The sequence below is a fragment of the Antechinus flavipes genome, chromosome 4, assembly GCF_016432865.1.
Source record: "Antechinus flavipes isolate AdamAnt ecotype Samford, QLD, Australia chromosome 4, AdamAnt_v2, whole genome shotgun sequence".
Taxonomy (NCBI): Eukaryota; Metazoa; Chordata; class Mammalia; order Dasyuromorphia; family Dasyuridae; genus Antechinus; species Antechinus flavipes.
The window spans coordinates 134,087,246-134,107,707 of NC_067401.1; the positions used below are offsets into that span (position 1 = coordinate 134,087,246).

Below are 20,462 nucleotides of genomic sequence, written 5' to 3' on the forward strand. Positions count from 1 at the left end.
ATTGTATGTTTTCTTTTTCTTCAATAAATAAAATGTTTCCACTTATTCATTGTTCAATCATTTTTCAGTCATGTTCCATTCCTCATGACTCCATTTGGGGTTTTCTTGGCAAAGATACTGGACTGGTTTGCTATTTCCTTTTCATTTGATAGATGAGGAAGCTGAAGCTAACAAGGTTAAGTGACTTGTCCAGAGTCACACAACTAGCAGGTATCTAAGGCTAGGTTTGAACTCGGGAAGATGAGTCAGGTCTAGTGCTCTATCCACTAAGTCAATTATTAAATCCTCAAAATTGCTTGCTCTTCTGTGCCAAATAGACTCATAAGACCTTCCCCTTGCTTTGAAGAAAGCTTGGGAGGATGGCACGGGGAAACCATAGCATAGTACCACAGGGACAATGCACAGATACAGAAATTGTCAACAAATCAAAACAAATGAGGAGCAACGTGTTCAGTAATTTATTATTAACAATTCAGTGGTTTCAGAAAATAATATTGGAGCAGCAAAAAATAAAATAAAATCCATTTAACTACAACTCCTCTGATGGGCAGAAACTGAGGGACCTGGAACTTCGGAGAACCCCAGAGCTCATGTGACCTGCCCAGTCCCTTGAGGGAGCCAGGCCACAGGCTTTCCCTGGACAAGATGGCTGAATTGTCTCTGTCATAGCTCCGGTTTTCTTTAACATCACATGATATGACTTCTCTGATTTTTCAGGGTCTTATTTCACAAAGCTGCAGCTGTGCCAATTGAGACAAAGGTAAAAAAAAATATTACTTCACACTGTTCCTCGGGTATACCGTTTCCATAAAACAAAAGCCTAACATCTGCTTGTTTGTTTTTTAAAATGCTAACCACTTCTAACAGTTTGATTGCTTATTTTTTGTAGGGGGTAAAAGAAGGTGGGTATTTGCATTGATATTTCACTAATATTCCCCAAAAGTTATGTCTGATGAGAAAAATTTACCCCTGGTAAATACTTTCAAATATCAACATGTTTGATAATTGTCTGCTATAGTATTGTAACATGGTGCTATGTACCATTGAGGAATACAAAAGGAATACCATCACCAGTCCTCAAGGCGCTGTCACACAGCTCAACATCAGAAATTATGTTTTTATCAGTCAAAATGACATAAAAAAGAAGCACTAACATCTACTTTGTCCCTCTAACCTAAGGACCAAGGGACTTTTCCAGATGAAGTACAGCTGAAATCTTCCCGTTTCCTCCTGCATTTGACTGTGAGCTCCTTGAAAACAGGGACTATTTTACTATTCTGATTTTTATATTTTTATGTACTACTTAGGTAGTACAGTGGATAGAACACCAGATCAGGAGCTAAGAAGACTCATCTTCCTGAGTTCAAATCTAGCCTGAGTTACTTTTTAGCTGTGTGACAAGTCACTTAACACTGCCTCAATTTTCTCATCTGTAAAATGATCTGGAGAAGAAAATGACAAATCACTCAAATATCTTTGCCAAGGAAACCCCAAATGGGATCACAAAAAGTTGGATACAACTAAATACAATTTTATTTTCCTATATATGTCTCCAGCACAGTGTTTTGCACATAGTAAAGGTTTAACCCATGTTTTATTCATTCACTCATTCCTCAAGGACTGACAATCTTAGGATTCAAGACATACAGAAATGAAACAGAATTTTAAGAATTGGAAAACTGTTAAGATCATCTCATTTTTATAGGAGGAACTTGAATCAGAAATAAAATCTTAAAAATGTATAAAACTAAACATCAAAGTGGTAAAGAAAATGATAAAAAGGTTATAAGAGGGAGAAATTTGTGGGATGATTGGTGGATGGATGGATGAATAGACAGATAAGACATGAAGATAGAAAGGAGAAGCCATTCCAAGAAGAGGGAATGGATCAGGAGAAGTGTGCACATAAAAATAAGAATGGACTATTTGGGAAGTAGTGAAGAGACTTCTCTGATTCAAATGAATGGCTTTAGTAAAATCTAGAAATCTAGAAGCTTCAATCTGCATGTGACATCAGATGTCAACTCTGCCCAGTGTAAAAGTAGAAGTAGACAATGAAATTAGAAAGGAAATTTAGGTCTAGATTGTAGAGGTCTTGAGTGCCTAACTATTTTGAACTTGATTCAATAGATAGCAAAGTTGTTCTCTCTCTCTTTTTCTGTCTTTCTCTTTTTCTCTTTGTTTCTTGCTTGTCTTTCCTCTTCTGCTCCCATGCTTCTGTTTGCTCCCTGTTTTTCTCCTTTAACACTTATAATTGGCATAATACTAAAGTAGAGAGCATTTTTTTTATAATGTGTATTAAAATTTATCTCTCAATTTTGCATGTTGTGGGTTTGTTATTGGTTAATTTTTTTTTAAAGAAGAGAAGCATTTATTTCTCATTTTAAAATAAGATAAATTTTTTTGTGTGTGTAGGGCTCTTAATTTGAAGAAAGGGGTGGTCCTTTGGGGGGAAAAATATTCTGCACCACTATGTAAAGAGGAATGGGAATAGGGACTGGATCTATAATTTTATTGTAAAGGGAACTAACAAGACAGGAAACTTTCTACCAAGATAGGCTAGCATCTTATCTTTGCAATTAATAGTCTTAAAAAGATACACTCAGTATATTGATAATTAAGGGACTTTCCAAGCTGTGTCATAAATGGGCCTAGAACTCAGGTCTTCTGGGTATCAAAGCTAGTTTTCTATTTCTATCACCATTATGATATAAAGATTTCAATTATAATAAACTAATTATATAATTATAATAATAATATTATAATTATAATAAAGTAAACATCTCTGCTTTATAGGGCTGATAAGGGGATTATAGCATAACAGGGGGCCATAAAGCATATACCAATGACTAGAATGCTAACATATTTAAAAGGCATTTGGCAGGGTCAAATCCATATAATTACATCAGAACAGATGTTATATTCATAGTTCTTGAAACTGTAGAACTGCTTTTAGAATTCCTTTATTTTTTTCTATGACCACCTATCATACTAATGGCCTAAAAGTCTCATTTACATAAACATTTAAGCAATGGATTTTATATATGATAGTAACTCATAGAGATGCTTATATATAGATAAAATCAACATATACTGATCGGATTAACTCTGTGTGTTACGTACAGAATTCTGTTATAAATTGTACAATTTAATATTGTTAAAGAGAAAAAGTCATGAACATTAAATGGCAAAAATACCCATACTAAGTAGCTATTAATTTAATAATTAGTTATGTCCTTTAAAATTTAACTAACTGAAATCTAGCTTTTGCATAATATAATACAAGTACACAAATAAGAACTATATATTGTTTCATTCTGGGAAGGGTGATACAAGCTTTCCATTTGCAAAAAAGTATAATTTTAAAACATCCTTTCCTTCACACTTTGACAAGATCTTTTATTTTTACCTACAGTTAAGGACAAAACCATGAAACACGAGATTTTTACTTTAGATTCAAGTAGACACAGTCTGTGACCTACTTAACAAAGATTATTTTACAGGGTAATATTACAGTAAATCTAGGTGAAAAGTGAGCCAGTTCTTATCACTGTCATATGAGTTAAAGATGCTGTAAATTTCCCATATATAACTTTGAAAAGATAATGTAGTCAGTTATTACATCGCAGAAATAAACCAACAACAAAACAAAACAAAACAAAAAACAAAGCTAACAAGCTTTGAAAAAAGTGAAGGTAATAGTGACCATTTTCAAAACATGAATAATTTGCAAAGTCCCTTACTAAAACCACATTCTTTTACTTATTTAAAAAGATGACTAAAGTTTTAAAAGAAATGCTAAAAAGGTTCATGGAGTTAAGATGTCAATATTAATATATATGGGAATTTAAATAATTTAAGCCCTACCTATTAATGCTACTCTTCCTACATGCTATGGGTTCAATTATCACCATTATGTCAATAACTTTCAAATCTGTATCTTATTGCTTCAACTACTTTGTAGGCGCCATTCCATATATCTGTCTACTGGATATCTCCATCTGTTGTCTTATGTTACACACATCCCATCAGACTGTGAGTTTGAGTTTTTAGGTCACTGGTTCACTATCTTTCTAGTCATCCATATTTGAAACTGTGGAGTTCATTTTTTACTTATTGGCTTAAAGCCAATCAGTTGCTCTGCCCTATTAACTGGCATTTATTTCTTTTGCATTTATTTCTTCTTTTCGTTTGTTCTGGACACCAGCTTAGATCCCACCCTTAAAGCCCCTTGAACTGATCAAATAGAATAGGCTCCTACCTGGTTTTTCTGCTTCTAGTCTTCCCCACTCCAAGCTGTCCTTCGCCTCATTATCAGAATAATCTTTATAGACCACTTATATCTCAGTACTTTTCCACTCAAAACTTCAGTTTTACATCATCTACCAAATAAAGTATAAATTCTTTATCCTGGCATTCAAGATTCTTGATAATCTATCTCTAATCCTCTAGATGTATATGTATACATGTGTATATATGTGTGTGTGTGTGTGTGTGTGTGTGTGTGTGTGTAGGGGTGATTCTAAATAAATTGGCCCATTGTTCACATTCTTTCTTATATCCAAATCAATCATTATGATTAGACAGGACTTTCTCCTCCCCATATCCACTGCTGAACACTTTCCCTTTTTTTCTAAAGGTTCAGATCAGACACTACCTCCTCCATGAAATCTTTCCTGATCTCAGCTGGAAGAGAGATTTCCTCAAATCCCTGCCAGTATTTTCCTGAACATTCTGCTAAATATTATTCTTATTTGTGAATTCACTTCATATACTATCGGCTACTAGAAGAAAAGGAGTGGATTTTATTTATCCTTGAATCATAGGCACAAATGTATTGCACAAAGAGAGGGACTTAGTAATAATAGCTGAATTGTATTTAACATTAAGAAAACTACTATTAAAAACAAGCAGCAATTAATATGCAAATAAGAAGAGGAAGGGACAAGATATCTTTTGGAAGACACATCAAAAAGTCATCACACATTTATAATTTTCAAAAAACAAAGCATCCCTCCTCCAGATTTTCTATTAAAAATTTTTTAGAATGTCAGTACATCGATAAAAAAAAGTCAATTTCAGAATAGCTGATTTTGTAACAATTGAATATATCAAAAAAAATTGAAACAAAAATAAAAAGAATAAAATAAGTTTTTGTTCATGTTATAGAAGTATTTTCAGCCTACCAACATAATTTCAAACATATGTTATCATATTGCTTCTACAGTAATTTTACCTTAGTATTATCAGTTTTCTTGAACTTTATACAGCCCCTTTAATTTTTATTTTAAAGCAAAGCACAGAGCAGTAGCTGGACTCTATTACTTGCACAAACCAAAAATCTCCTAAATCTGGTTTTCTTTATAGTCTTATGATATTCAGATTATCTAGTCCCTGAAAAATGCATATTTGCCATCCTTTAGAACATTCAGAATTAGTCTCTTCTGAAGATTCAAGGGTATAGTAGCTATGGTGAAATCTGATGTGAACAGATGACCTTGCTCCCTCTCCAAATCTTCTCTTCCCCTCCACAAACCAAGTAATAATGTTTTCACCTCTTGTCTTCAATTTTCCAGTTTTTGGTTTGGGTTTATGGCAAGTTTTAGCTCCATAGATGTGGACAGTTAAGCAGGCTTGACAAGTTACATCAGTGTTAGGACTATATGTTCTTGGATCACAAACCACTACAGAAAAAACAAATATACAGAGTAGATTTACACACTTATGGTAAATATAACCTATTTAGTTCAAGCAACTTTTAGACTGAGGATCATTTGGTCAATCAGCTGATTGATTTCTGATAGTGCTTCAAATTCTATAGTGAGATGACTAGATAAAAGGGACAGATATTCTAATTTTAACTTGATTATTTTTACTAGTTTTTATTTTAGCTGCTTTTACAATGTATTTTTGTAGTGCTCTATTTATATTATACACTGAACTTCTCAATTTGCTCTTGATAGAACTATTCAAGTCCACTTCACTGAATAGTCACCTATATTATGACTAATCCAAATGGAGTCTCATTAGTGAACACTAACAGTAAGATCATTATTTGGAACTCTAAGCATGAACTTTTACTTCCTTTAGCTACATGTAAGATAATCATGGGATAAACATGGTAGAAAGATGTGCAATTCAATATTCAACACAGTTAAGTTCGTTATTTATCTATTATTCTGATAATGACATTATTTTAAAAGGTAGGTATTCTGATTTTATAATTACCACAGCAGCTAGCACAGTCACTATGTAGAATATCATTTTTCCCAAAGCCTGGTTGACAGCTGTCAATGCGTATTACTTTAAAGCTGTGTTCGACATAATGGATATTTGGTATATAGTTAAATTCATGTTTCAAAATATTTGTCTGTTTGAGAAAGAACTCTTCTATGCGATTTCTTGCCTAAGATTTGGAAAATATCAGAAAGAAGAACAATCAATTATTAAAAGCTTGTATTAGTGCTTCCCTTTTAGTAAGCAGAGCAAAAAATAATACAGAACCAGTATATGATATTTTGTACAATAAAGGAGTTCCTGAAGAGTTCAGTGGAAATTAATTTTTATATATCATTTCAAATTCAAGAAGGAAGACCTTTGTAATAATAATTTCACATCTACATATTTTATGGTCACAAAGCATGTTATTTTTAAATTTCACTTAAAGGAAACTTATTTTGTAAATGTCTTTGATATGATTTGAACATGATTATTCTGTAATATATCTCCTCAATAAATTCAAAATAATTTACCTAAAGTACAGGTCTGTGTCACTCTCTTACTCAAAAATCTTCACTGGCTTCCTACTGCTTTGAGGATAAAAGGAAAACGCCTTAGACTGGACCTCAAACCTCCCCTCTGCCAGCCTTTCTTCTGCCTACCAATTTGTTTTATCTCATCTGCCTTTCCTTTCTTTTAGACAAATTGGACTAAGAACTATTTTTCTAATTCAAAATTCTTCCACAAGCTATTCTCCCTGCCTACAATGTACTTTCTCCTCATGCCCATAAGCTAGAATCCTTAATTTCTTTTAAATCTTAGTCTATCTGATCCCTTGGTGACTAGTATATCCCTCAATTTTCCTTATATCATACTTATTTGTGTATTATGTTGTAACCTGCTGATAGAATGTATGCTACTAGAGGGCAGTGTACTCCATTTTTGTCTTTTCATTTCTAGAACTTGTATATAGTAGGCATTTAGAACATATTTGCTGGTTTAAATTGGAATTACATGTTAGTGAAGAGTCATGGTAACATGGATGATTCAAAACCTTAAATAACTGATCTCAAGGAGATTACAAAATAGTAATATGGATAAAATAATTACTTGGGTTTCAATGTAATTTTCTCTTGGTCGTTTTTCCCTTCAAATCTTTAGCCTGGTTTGATATATGGGTTTTTGTTTGAGGGACAAAACAATTTGAACAAGGAGATTATTTAATAATTAAACTTCTTCCAATCTGATTGATAAAATCACAAGATAGAAGGGGCAGTAATATAGTCAATCAAGTATAAGGGCATGTTTCTTTCAGATTTTGAGTAGCCTGATTATAAACAACATGAAACTCTGGTTTATTTTTACCCCCACAAAATATATGCCCCTTTCAGTCATTGGTTGATCCTTATTATATGAAAGAACTAGGAAATTGGGAAGTCAATTGGCAAAGGCAATAGACATATCCCTAGATTGATGGTGATCACAATAGTAGTAGTAGTAAGCCTTTCTGAGATTGTAGGAAAAAACACATTTCTTGAGAAGTCCTTCACTTTTCCCCTTTTGCCTCTTGGAAAATGCAGAAAGGGAACAAAATCATTTCTCTCTCTCTGACCTTCACCTGAAATGTCATTTTGTAACAGAAGTCAATAGTCCTACATTAATACCAAAATCAGTTTGTATTTTTTTGCGTTTCCACTAAAGATATTGATGTGTTTTCATGACATAATGATTCTTAAGAATCATCAGAAAAAAAAAAAAAAGAATCATCTGAACTCAAAGATTGGCAGGTCACTGTAGTGTAAGACTAGCAACAGGTCATGTCTTAGGACTATTCTAGTTAACATTAGAAAGGCTACTAACAAAGCATTGATCACCAACAGATTTTTTTTTAAAATCACAGCAACACATGAAATTGTCTAATAAGACATGGAGAAACTCCAATCTCCTTGGTAAAGGGAATGCTCTCATTGATAAAAATCATGGAACTTTTGTAGCAATCAAAATTTAGATCTTTTTTCTGCCCCTATTCTCATTGGATCATAGAATCATAGATTCAGAGCTTGAAAGTTAATCAGTTGATAAATATATTTTAAGCACCTACTATGTGCCAGGAACTGTGCTAAGAGTTAACTTCAGGGGCAGCTAGGTGGTGCACTGGATAGAGCAACAGCCTTGAAGTCAGGAGGACCTGAGTTCAAATGTGACCTCAGACACTTAACACTTCCTCTCTGTGTAATCTTGGGCAAGTCACTTAACCCCAGTTGCCTCAACAAAAAAGAGTTAGCCCCAGAAGGGAGATAGTTAATGTCTGTGTTGCATATTATTATAAATCAGTTCCTTCTTCTTGACATCCTTTCCTCCCTTGATTTTTGTGATATCATTTTCATCTTTGTCCTCCCATTCTAGTTCCTCATGATCATTCTTAATTTTGAGTATTCTTTTTTTTTCCCTGAGGCAACTGGGGTTAAGTGACTTGCCCAGGGTCACACAGTTAGGAAGTGTTAAGTGTCTGAGGTCACATTTGAACTCAGGTCCTCCTGACTTCAGGGCTGGTGCTCAATTTTGAATATTTTTTAAGGTTTTATCCTAGACCTTCTTGTCTTCTCTATTTTTTCTATACTCTTTCCTGTCTTATGTTCCTCTTACCTACTTACATGTCAATTATTACCTCTTGAAAATGAAATAATTCCCAAATTTATATCTCTATTCTTAAACTCTCTCTGGAGCTCGAGTTGTCTGATTTACGATCTTGACTCCACTGATATAATGACCTCCTAGTGAGGTCATCTCACCTGCAATCTATCCCTACGTTATCCATCTTCCACTCAAACTGCCAGACTAATCTTCCTAATGTACTACTGTGATCATATCATTCCCCTGCTAAAGAAGGAAGCAATATGGTGTTGGGAAGAAGAATGTTGGATTTGTAATTAGGAAGACTTAAGTGTGACACTTATTAGGTATGTAAACAAGGGCAAGTAAGATGTAATCTCTGACCCTCAGTTTCCTCATATTTAAATATACTCCATGTTTAGAACAGATCCCTAACCTCTGAGAATAAAATCATGCTTGTTCTAGTTGTAACTCAACACTATCTGAAGAATAAAGACTCAAAATCCTGTTCTGTTATCATGGAAAAAAAAATTAACAGTATCATGTATAATGAGAAGGAACTATGATACATTCCAGGTGTTTAATTTTTAGGAAATGTGAAAAAGAGACATAGCATGTTAGTGGTGACCCATTTTTATAGTGGAATAAGAGTTACAAAGCACTTTATACCATCTTTTTTATCAAATGAGATAATGCATAGTGAAATAATTATGTAAAATGCTCTGTACCTCACAAATATCTCACCTCCCAAGACTACTTTAGAAATTCAAGTATAAAATATGATACTTGTCATTTAAGCTTTTTTTCTTTAATCTGCTTCAAATCTATTTGACCTTAAGACTTTGTTATGAAAATAGCAGAGGCTGTTATGCAAACAGAAAGTTTTTAAATGGACTTAGCTGGTTTTAATATGCAATTGAATCATATTTTTCACGTATTTTCCACCTTGTACTGAATTCCCACCTGGTGAACGTTACTGTTAGTGATTTCCTCACAGTCAACAGAAAGTTTACTGCAAGCTGCTTTCCGCTCTGGTGAGAAAGGTCTTACTAGAGAGAAAGGATAACAAAGTCAATAAGGACTGTGGCATCAGACATTCCAAAAATGTTCAAGGAACCACAATCCTAAAAATGAAGTGAGGTACTTCTGGGTAATCATTGGTAACTATGCTTTTACTCCACCTATAGGCTAATGAGAGAAATGACAAGGAACAGACTTTTCAGGTCAATTCTTTAGGAGGATTTTGTTGGAAGGCACTTTAAAGTATCATGTATTTCAGCCTTCTCATCTTACATATAAAGAAAATGAAGCTTAGGACGTAAGTCACCAGGGTTACATGGGTAGTAAGTACCAATGCTGAAATTCATGTATTCATATATATAAAGGGACTAACTAGTCCCTTTGACACCAAATTAAAGCTTTTATGTTTCCCTTAAAATAACATTATCCTACAGTACAGTAATTCAGTAAATCAACAGCACTGCTAAAGGTTATATATATTCTGTATGATCAGGTTGGCTTACAAAGAGTAACAAAAATCAAAATTTAAGTGAATCCAAAATTAGTGAAATAATACAGTGAGGAAAATGACAGTAATTTAAGAATTAAAAACTTTAACCTGTACAAAGCTAGTCAACATTTGTTACCCATACCCTGTAGCTTTAATATTAAATATGGTATTTAGAAGATATAACTTAGCCAGAAGTATTCTATTACATAGAGGCAGCTAGGTGGCTCAGTGGATAGACTTGTCTTGCTGAGTTCAAATTTGGCTTCAGACACTTCCTAGCTGTGATATCTTGGACAAATAAGTTGACCCTATTTGCCTCAATTCTTGATCTGTTAAGTGAGTTGGAAAAGGAAACAGCAAATCACTTCAGCATCTTTGCCAAGAAAATCCTGGTCTCAAAGAGTTGGACATGAATGAACCAATTCAACAAATTCTATTACAAAGCAATTAAGGCTAATTATGCCACTATTTAATGGTTTGTTATAGATCAGATTTATGCTACCAATTAAATTAAATTAAAAATTTAATACTTTAAAATTCTACCTTGAAAGGCTATAAATAGTTCCTCCTTGAGACCATGTTTTGGAATTTCGAGAAAATGGCATTTATATGATGGTTCTTCAATGTAGCATGTCAAATCAATGATGATTTCATCTAATATCCTTATCAGTAATTTGAAGAACTGAGAATTTTTTTTTCCATTACAAGAATCTGTGGTAAATCGTACTGTCATTTGATATGCAAAATCGGGTTCCTGGTATCCTAAAGCAGATGGATACATGAATAATGTATGTTCAGTATGATTTTCTTTGCAACACATATCAGAGTTGCAAATAAACAACATTTACCAACTCAGAAAAAATGCTTTGCCACCTTGTCCTTCACTTGATATCCATAAATAGTCATAATAATAAAAATCACTATTCTTATTATTGTGCCATAAAGAATGATGACTTATGAGGAATACAGAGGAAAATGAGAAGATTTATAGGAATTGATGCGGAACAAAGAAAGCAGAACAAGAGGAACAAAATACACAATGACTATAAGAATGGAAGTGAAAACAACACTAAATGATAATTGGAACTTAGAAAGAACCAGTTTTTGCCCCAGATAATATAATTTCCCCCCCCAGATAATATATCTGCCTGCTCTCGGTAAAAAGGCTGGGGCCATAATAGTAGATAATGACATAAAGAGGTCGTTTTGGAGGTCAGTTTTATGTAATTTTTTTGTTACAAAAGAGAGGCTCTTAGAGGGATATTATATTCTTTTCACCTGGCTAAAGTAATTACTTACTTAGCACATATCGACAAGTAACTTCTGTAAGCTGGTAATTGGTAAATTTTAAGAAAAGTAAACCTTTTCTCACTTCCCTTAGCTATTTTCTATACTTATAGGCCTGTTCTGAAATAGGATTGGAATAGTGAAAAAACAAAACTATTCTCTCCTATTTGCTGCTGTCATTATTTCCTTGAAATAGAGCTGTGGAAATGAACAATGATAATTGGGGAGGGGGGGATTTTGAATGAGTAGACTAGTGTTACAGCTATCAGTTCAAAATTGTAAAACATGATGGTTATTTTCTGCCTGTAGATATTAAAAGGATCTGAATGTGGTAACTGGAAGAATCCCTGATTTTCTGGAATTCTTTTTATGGCACAGCTCCCATAGAGCTAAATGTGTGCTCTGGCTCCCGAGAGACATGTATTCTGTTTCCTTGTTAAAAGACATATGCCTTACTGAGATGATACAGCAACTTCTGATTGACTGAATACATGAAGCATTTATTAAACACTTATTTATGCAAAACATGGTACTCAATGCTGGGAATACACTTAGAAAACCCACATAGTATCTGAGCTCAAAGATCTCACATTCTAACGAATGTGACAATGTAATGTAGGAGACAACACATTTGAAAAGTTTCAGCTACAAATCAGAGGGAAAAGTTTCATGTTCTTTAGGTCATAGTGGCAAAGCAGATAGTTATACTTCTTTGTTAAGGCCATTTCTAATGATAAAATCATCTCAGGTTTTGATGCTTAACTATTTGGCAGTGCCACAGACTTTGATGCAAGAATCTTCCTTTCTGACACTGGTCCTCAATGCCTAAATTTTCATTGAAAATGGCTGGCTATTCTGGGAAACAGGGCAAGATAATAGATTTTTGTCCAGGAACTACCTCCCTTGCTAGTTAGTCTTTTAGAAGGCTTCCTTCTTTAGCACAATTTTGGACCCTTTTATTAGTATATACTTTCTTCCTCTTGGAATTCTAGGAATTCTAGGAATGATTTATCTATCTTCCCCATAAAAGCAATGATGGCTGTTTGCCTGTATGAGCTCTGAGTTCTTAGAAATTTTCTTATACTTTAAGGCTTATTTTCCCCTTAGTCTAGACAAGGGACAAAGAAATTTGGGAAATGGACTTTTCCATTCTTGGCAATGACTTTCTGGCTCCAGTGTTCTAAAGTCAGGAGTTTCTAGAGTTAATATTTTAATATTTAAGCAATTTTTGTAGACAGATTTTCTGTTTTTGCACCAACTTATTTTGCCTAATGGCCAATATGAGGGGAAGGTTTCAGCAATGAAAAAAAGTATTTAATAAAAAGTTAAGATTTTGACCAGGTAAACATGCCTAAATGTTCTGTAGAATTTTGTTTGTCAGTTGTCTTAGTAATATTTCATTCTTCTTAACCCCATTTGGGATATTCTTAGCAAAAATACCAGAGTGATTTGCCTTTTCCTTCTCTAGCTCATTTTATAGATGAAGAAACTGAGGCAAACAGAGTTAAGTGACTTGCTCAGAGTCACACAGTTAGTAAGTGTCTGAGGGCAGATTTGAACTAAGGAAGAGTTCTAATTCCAGACCTGCATTCTATCCATTGGGACATCTAGCAAACCATTCTGTAGATTAGTCATGTTCTACATTATAATCATAGTTTAATGGGCTACACTAACTGTTGAAATCACACAACTAAGCTTTGTATTATATGTACTGATTGAAATGCTTTTATTTACTTACCAAATACCATAAATGTATATATGTTATATATCTCTTGTTCTTTTTGTGTTTCTTCACTGATGATTTTATAACTAAGAGTACATATGTAAGATCCAGACAAAGATGCTTGAAAACTTGTAATCATTAGCTTTCCTTCTGAAGTTAGGTTTATATGACTGTTCTCTAAATAGAAAGAGCAAGTTTGAGAGTTAAGCATATAACTGATTCAAAATCTAATGATACATGTAAATACAGTATCAAATTAATCAGTTTTATTAAATGAAATCTAGTACAATCTTAATGTTTTCTGTATTACTGTATTTCTGAAATTTTGCTATATTTACAGAAAAACAGGTAACTAGGAACATTTTTGTATCATAACAGTTTTATGTTTTATATTTTATAGTTCTTTAATCCTGAATCTTTTCCCCCAAAAAAACTAATTCTCCTTACTTAATTTATCTAAGCCAGTAATTCAGATGGAGTCACTAGGTTGATATAGTTCTAAGGCTGGAGTGAGGAAGATTCATCTCCCTGAGTTCAAATCTGGCTTCAGATACTTTCTACCTATATGTCTCTGGGTAAGTCATATCACCTTGTTAGACTCAGTTTTCTCAACTGTAAAATGATCTGGAGAAGGAAATGACAAACCACTCCAATGTCTTTGCCAAGAAAACCCAAAATGGAGTTATTAAGACTTAGACATGACTGGAAACGACCAAAACACTTCCCCTCCTTAAATTAATTTGGATGGGAATTTCACTTTTCTGGAGCACCATAAATCTGAGTTATCTGTCTCTTCTAACTTCTCTTGTGACGTTAGTAATATCACAAATTCTTCCTGTCAAACTTAAAACTATTCTTTCTTCCTCATGCTTATAGTCAATTAGCTTCCAAGTCCTGTCCTTTTGATCTCTACAATTTCCATGACTTTTAACTCCAAAGACTTAGACTTTCATTACCTCTCATTTGGACTATTATTATAATAGCTTTCTAATTTGTCTCCCTGTCCTCAGTCTGTATTTTGTCCAATCTGTATTTCTTTTCCATATCACTCTCCTGCTAAAAAACAAACAAACAAATCAAAAAAACCCTTTTGTTTTTATCCCAATTACTAAATGATATACCTATTCTTTTATCTGGAATTCAGGACCACAATCCCAACCACCATTATAGGTTTATATAGCTAATATTGACTATTTCTACTTAAAAATTATACAAGAAAAGTCACAACCCTTTTTTTACCCTTTTATTCAAACTGTGGAATAAGGCATAATAGAATTTTATTATTCTGTATGACATAAATATGAATAATTTGGGGAAACATGGCAAGACTTGTATCAACTGATACAAAGAAAGCAGAAGCTGATAATTTAAAGGAAAATCAAAGTGATGTCAAAATAAATGCTTTCTTGGTCCCAAGGAATAGATAATGAAACATCTTTCTCTCAGAGATAGGTGACTCACCTTTCAGATTGGCTAGAATGACAGGAAAGATAATGTGGAATGTTGGAGGGAATGTGGGAAAACAGAGACACTGATACATTGTTGGTGGAATTGTGAACACATCCAGCCATTCTGGAGAGCAATTTGGAACTATGCTCAAAAAGTTATCACACTGTGCATACCTTTTGATCCAGCAATGTTTCTACTGGGCTTATATCCCAAAGAAATATGAAAGAAGGGAAAGGAACCTGTATGTGCCAAAATGTTTGTGGCAGTCCTGTTTGTAGTGGCTAGAAACTGGAAATTGAATGGATGCCCATCGATTGGAGAATGGTAAATTGTGGTATATGAATGTTATGGAATATTATTGTTCTGTAAGAAATGACCAGCAGGATGAATACAGAGAGGCTTGGAGAGACTTAAATGAACTCATGCTAAGTGAAATGAGCAGAACTAGGAGATCATTATATACTTCAACAACGCTATTGTATGAGGATGTATTCTGATGGAAGTGGATTTCTTTGACAAAGAGACCTAACTGCCTTTCAATTGATAAATGATGGACAGAAGCAGCTACATCCAAAGAAAGAACACTGGGAAATGAATGTGAACTATTTGCATTTTTGTTTTTTTTCCCGGGTTATTTTTACCTTCTGAATCCAATTCTCCCTGTGCAACAAGAGAACTGTTTGGTTCTGCCAACATATATTGTATCTAGGATATACTGCAACATATTTAACATATATAAGACTGCTTGCCATCTAGGAGAGGGGGTGGAGGGAGGGAGGGGAAAAATCGGAACAAAAAAGAGTACAAGGGATAATGTAAAAAAAATTACCCTGACATGGATTCTGTCAATAAAAAAGTTATTATAAAAAAAAAAGAAAGAAATGACCAGCAGGATGAATACAGAGAGAACATGAGAGACTTACATGAACTGATGCTAAGTGAAATGAGCAGAACCAGGAGATCATTATATACCTCAACAACGTACTGTTTGAGGATGTATTCTGATGGAAGTAGATCTCTTCCATAAAGAGAGCTAATTCAGTTTCAATTGATCAAGGACGGACAGAAGCAGCTACACCCAAAGAAAGAACACTGGGAAATGAATATAAACTGCTTGCATTTTTGTTTTTCTTCTCGGGTTATTAATACTTTCGGAATCCAATTCTCCCTGTGCAACAAGAGAACTGTTTGGTTCTGCACACATATGTTGTATCTAGGATATACTGTAACCTATTTAACATGTAAAGGACTGCTTGCCATCTGGGGGAAGGGGTGGAGGGAGGGAGGGGAAAAATCGGAACAGAAGTGAGTGCAAGGGATAATGTTGTAAAAAATTACCCTGGCATGGGTTCTGTCAATAAAAAGTTATTTTAAAAAAAGAAAGATAGGTGACTATAGGAATGGACTGTGAGTACTGTAGTTAGGTGATATAATGGATAGTGCTGCACCCATGTTCAAATCTGGCTTCAAACATTTATTAGCTGTGCTTCTAGGCAAGTCACTTAAACTTTGTCTGCCTCAGTTTTCTCAGCTATAAAATGGAAATAGCACCTACCTCTTAACAGCTGTTGTGAGGATAAAATGAGATTGTGTTGGTAAAATGCTTTGCATATTTGAAAGAGCTAAATAAATGCTAGCTATCATTATTGTTACTAGATGTTATGTCAGTCAATTTGAATTAACACTTTGTTAAAGGGAGGGTTCTGGGCTTTGGTGACTTTAGTGAAAAAACAAAAAGCATCAAACTCACCACCACCAAAAAGCAAATTCAACGTTCTTGATCTTATCCTATTCTTTCCTGCACCTGGGCCTTTGTATACACTCTTCACACCTGAAATTGTCTTTCCCTCTTCTCTCTTGAAATCCCTTCTAGAGAAAACCTGCTCAGATGCCACCTCCTCTGATTTATTTTTCCTAAAATAATTTCTCCTTTTCACATCTCTTACAATCAACCTCTCTTGTCATATCATACGTTATTGTTGTTTTATCATGTGTTACTTATTTTACTTTCTTCCATTAGATTACAAACTCTTTAAAAAGAGACTGTATCTTGTTTCATTTTTGTTACAACCAGTGCCTAGTGCTCTATCCACTGCGTCACCCAGCTCTGCTCAAGTCACTCTGGACAAGTCCTTTAATAATTCTAGATTTAATTTTCTTCACTGATAATGTAAAGGGATAATCAGATCATAAACTTAGGGCTAGAAGGGACCTTAAAGGCTATCAAGTGCAAACCTTTAATCTTACAAACTAGGAAAATGAGGCACAGAGAGATTAAGTACCCAGAGTCACACAGCTAGTAAATTTATGAGGCAGGATTCAAAAGTTCAGGCCTTCGTGATTCTGAAGTTGGCTTTCTTTATACACTATCCCATGTTGTCTCTCACTTGCTACATAATATAAAACTAGAGAAAAATATATGTAGTTTAATTAGAATGCCTATATTTACTATTCTTTACAAAGGATCCATCCAACAGAGTTTCACATAATGACAGTTAACAGGAAATGATTTTGATAGGTCAAATAATCTGCTAACAGTTAATAATCACTATTTGTTATAAAGATTCAGGTCAAACACATAGCAAGTAGGAAATGGGCACTCTGAAATAAAGTGAAAAACATTCCTTTTATTAACTGTAAGCATGGAACACTTTTTATAAGGTATTTTATGGAGAATGGCTGGGTTGTTCTGGGATATAGAGAATAGACCTTTTTAAAAAAAAAAAACAATCAAGGAATGTATATTTGTGCAAAAAGAATAGCCAATTTGCAAAAGAAAAATGATAGGGATTTCCATGAATAAAGAAACCTAGACCATTCAAAACTTCTCTTTCTTAAACATTTTGTTCTCTTCCTTCATCAAACTTGGACCAAAGCTTTTAACACCTGCACACAGAAGTGGTTTGAAGATAAATTTCAGGTTTTATAAGATTTAAACTTTGAGAGTAGAATTATATAAACACCTAATATTACTAACATCAACTAATCCCTATAGTTTTCAAAAGTAGATTATCAATGTTACTATTATCCCAGGGTTTACAGAAAGCAGCAACCCAAACATAAGATAACTTCCCCAAAGACAGAAGATCATAAAATTATAAATACAGATTTGGAAGGAACCTAAATGGTGACTTGATCTGTCCTCTTCATCTTATAGATGAGGAACTTGACCTTATCCTACATTCCCATGAGTAGTAAGGGCAGGAAGAGCAAGTGAAATTTTATAATCCTATTACCAATGCTGTAAAAAAAAATGCTAACATTATTAAAATGAAGGCAAATTGTTTTTAATTCATCTCTGTTTCCCTTGTGCCTGATAAAATGACTAGGTTATAGTAGACATTTAATAAATGGACTGGCTTGAATTAGATGTACTCAAGTAATTTACCTTTTAAAGGCTTTCCATTTGGTCCCATCCAAAAAGATATGGGGTCTATTATTTCTGTTTGAGAAAGCTCTTTATCCATGCAGGCAAGAAATGGACTATTATGGTGCATTTTTACATAGATTTTCACTAATGTAGAAGAAAAAAGTAAGTGACACTCAGCATTATAGTAAAATGACATAAAACTACTTAACTTTCTCTATCTTTAAATTACTATGGTAAATTATTACTCTTCAGTATTAAAAAAATCAGATATTTCCAAAGAAAAATAAATTCCTTTCAATATCTAAGCCAATCCAGGTAAGTCTTCTTGAATCCAGTTTCTCCCCTCCTTAAGTCCATTCCCCAGGAATCTGCTAAATTGATATTCCTAAACTGGTAAGACCCTATTACAGTAACTCCCCAAGCCTTTTTAGTTTCCCTTTCTACAAATCTTTCCTCTTCTACAATTCAACCAAACTAGCTCATTTACTGTTCCCTTTTAGAAAACATTTCATCTCCAAACTCGAACATTTTTGCAAATACTGCATCCTTCCCCCATCCCCAAACAGAACACATTTTCTTTACCGCCTCTTCAGGTCCCTCAAACCTCAGCTCTAGTGCTACTGGAAGACAGATTTCCCTTCCCCTAACCTTGGTACCACTTCACCCTCATCACCTTGTTTTTTATATATATTTTGAATTTACTCAGCTGTGGATATTTTTTTTCCACATCCCCACAATAAATTCCTTGAGAACAGGGATGATGACAGTCATGTATCCCCAGTCTGGCACATCCCTTCTGCCTTCCATCTTTTCATGGTTCTAGACATTGCTCACATTATTCTTCCCTTCCTTTCCGCGACACTGGACTTTGAACTTATAAAAAAATTAATCAGAAAAGACATGTAAAGCATCTTTCCTTGTACAGATTCAGAAACCCTTCAAAGCCCTAAAGTATCACAAACTGGAGGGGCAGATGGAGTTGGGAAGGTTTGGGAAGAGAGTTAACTAATTGTGAAACTGAACAAAATTTTCATGGTTATGAAACATGAAACATGGTCATGACAATTCTGTGTTCAAGTATATAACAGCTGCACATTGTTTGGAGAAATAAATAGAAATGTAAGAAACTTGGAATAATAGCCACTGTCTACTATGATCTACTTTGTTTCCGAATTAGCAAGAGGACCACATTACCATTCTGTGACACTTTGGACTGTCACACAGTAAAGTTACTCTCAAGTTCAGAATCTGTTTTTCCTTCATCAAGGAATAAAGACAATTTCTCCCCTTTCAGGGCAATACGGTTAGAACAAAGATTATCAAAATAGCTAGATTTTGTGGGATTTAGCACCCTGGAGTGGAAAGATCTCACATATTACCTGGGTGTTCTACGTTGCCATAAATGTAGTTTTTTTTTTCTGGGACAGAAAACAGCTCTCCTACTCCTGAGGAAAGACGCCAACAAGATCTCTTTAGTGAGATTTTAGGATCCGGGGGAGCTAAGAAAGCCAACAAGCTGAAGAAAGGGAATACAGTACTATTTTAATCCCCGGTAGTGTATGAATAAGGTCTTTAGTATCAGAGGAATCTAATCATGGATCTGCCACTAATCAGCTGGCTCAAAATCACTCCCCCTATCTCTCGCGCCTCGTTCTGTCTCATCAAATGGAGGACAGGAGACTTGATCCTTTAAGAAAACTCCATCCTGGAACAGTGCAAAAGAAACTCCGGGGTGGAGGAGGTCTGGGATCCCAGGGAGTGTAAGAAGTGTGGTCTCCTCCTTTGAGGGATGGGATGCTGTCCGGGCCTACCTTCAGAAAGGTAAAGAAACACTGCAGAGAGCAGGGCCCAGACTCGCTTCATGGCTAGAGACTTTCCTCCAAGGGAAGGTGGGGGTGGGAAGGAGGCATTGGGAGGAGGTGATGGCCTTCTCACTTTGATTTCAGCCCGCCCTCCCCCCGCCGCCACCCCGCCAACTACGTGTTCTCTGGAAACCGCTCCGGGCCTTCCGCCCGCGCTCGGGTCGTCCTGCCTCGAGCAAGCTGCAGCATCTCGCATTGGGGTCGGCCGCGCGCCCCGGGCTGCACTTGATGCTTGGGGCGGCTCTCCGAGCTGGGCCGCACGCTAGGCGTGCATCTAGTGCTAAGGCCTGTATCTCGCGCTCGAGGCTGGATCGCCTGCTGGACGCTGGGCCACGAGTTAGGAGATGTAGCGCACGCAGGACGCTTGGCCGCGCGCTCGTGGATTGCGTCAAGCTTAGGCAGCTCTATCTCGCGTTCTGGGCTGAACCA

At 35.0% G+C, this 20,462-nt stretch overlaps 1 protein-coding gene across 4 annotated transcripts; it reads right to left on the minus strand.

Annotated features, from left to right (window-relative positions):
* Positions 1–435: 435 nt before the first annotated feature.
* Positions 436–20,349, minus strand: ZPBP2 (zona pellucida binding protein 2). Of its 4 annotated transcripts, XR_007952984.1 has the most exons (10): positions 19,983–20,349; positions 19,551–19,616; positions 18,190–18,315; positions 13,368–13,529; positions 10,886–11,104; positions 9,796–9,881; positions 6,229–6,406; positions 5,556–5,684; positions 4,262–4,382; positions 436–740 (listed from the first exon to the last, which is right to left on the minus strand). XR_007952984.1 is itself a non-coding variant. In XM_051992147.1 (9 exons), the coding sequence occupies exons 1-9, from the start codon at positions 20,227–20,229 to the stop codon at positions 727–729; spliced, it is 1,227 nt and encodes a 408-aa protein (XP_051848107.1). In that variant the 5' UTR covers positions 20,230–20,348; the 3' UTR covers positions 436–726. The 4 variants fall into 4 exon arrangements, 1 of the variants encoding a protein (XP_051848107.1); XR_007952985.1 differs by lacking the exon at positions 19,551–19,616; XR_007952986.1 differs by lacking the exon at positions 10,886–11,104.
* Positions 20,350–20,462: the final 113 nt, after the last annotated feature.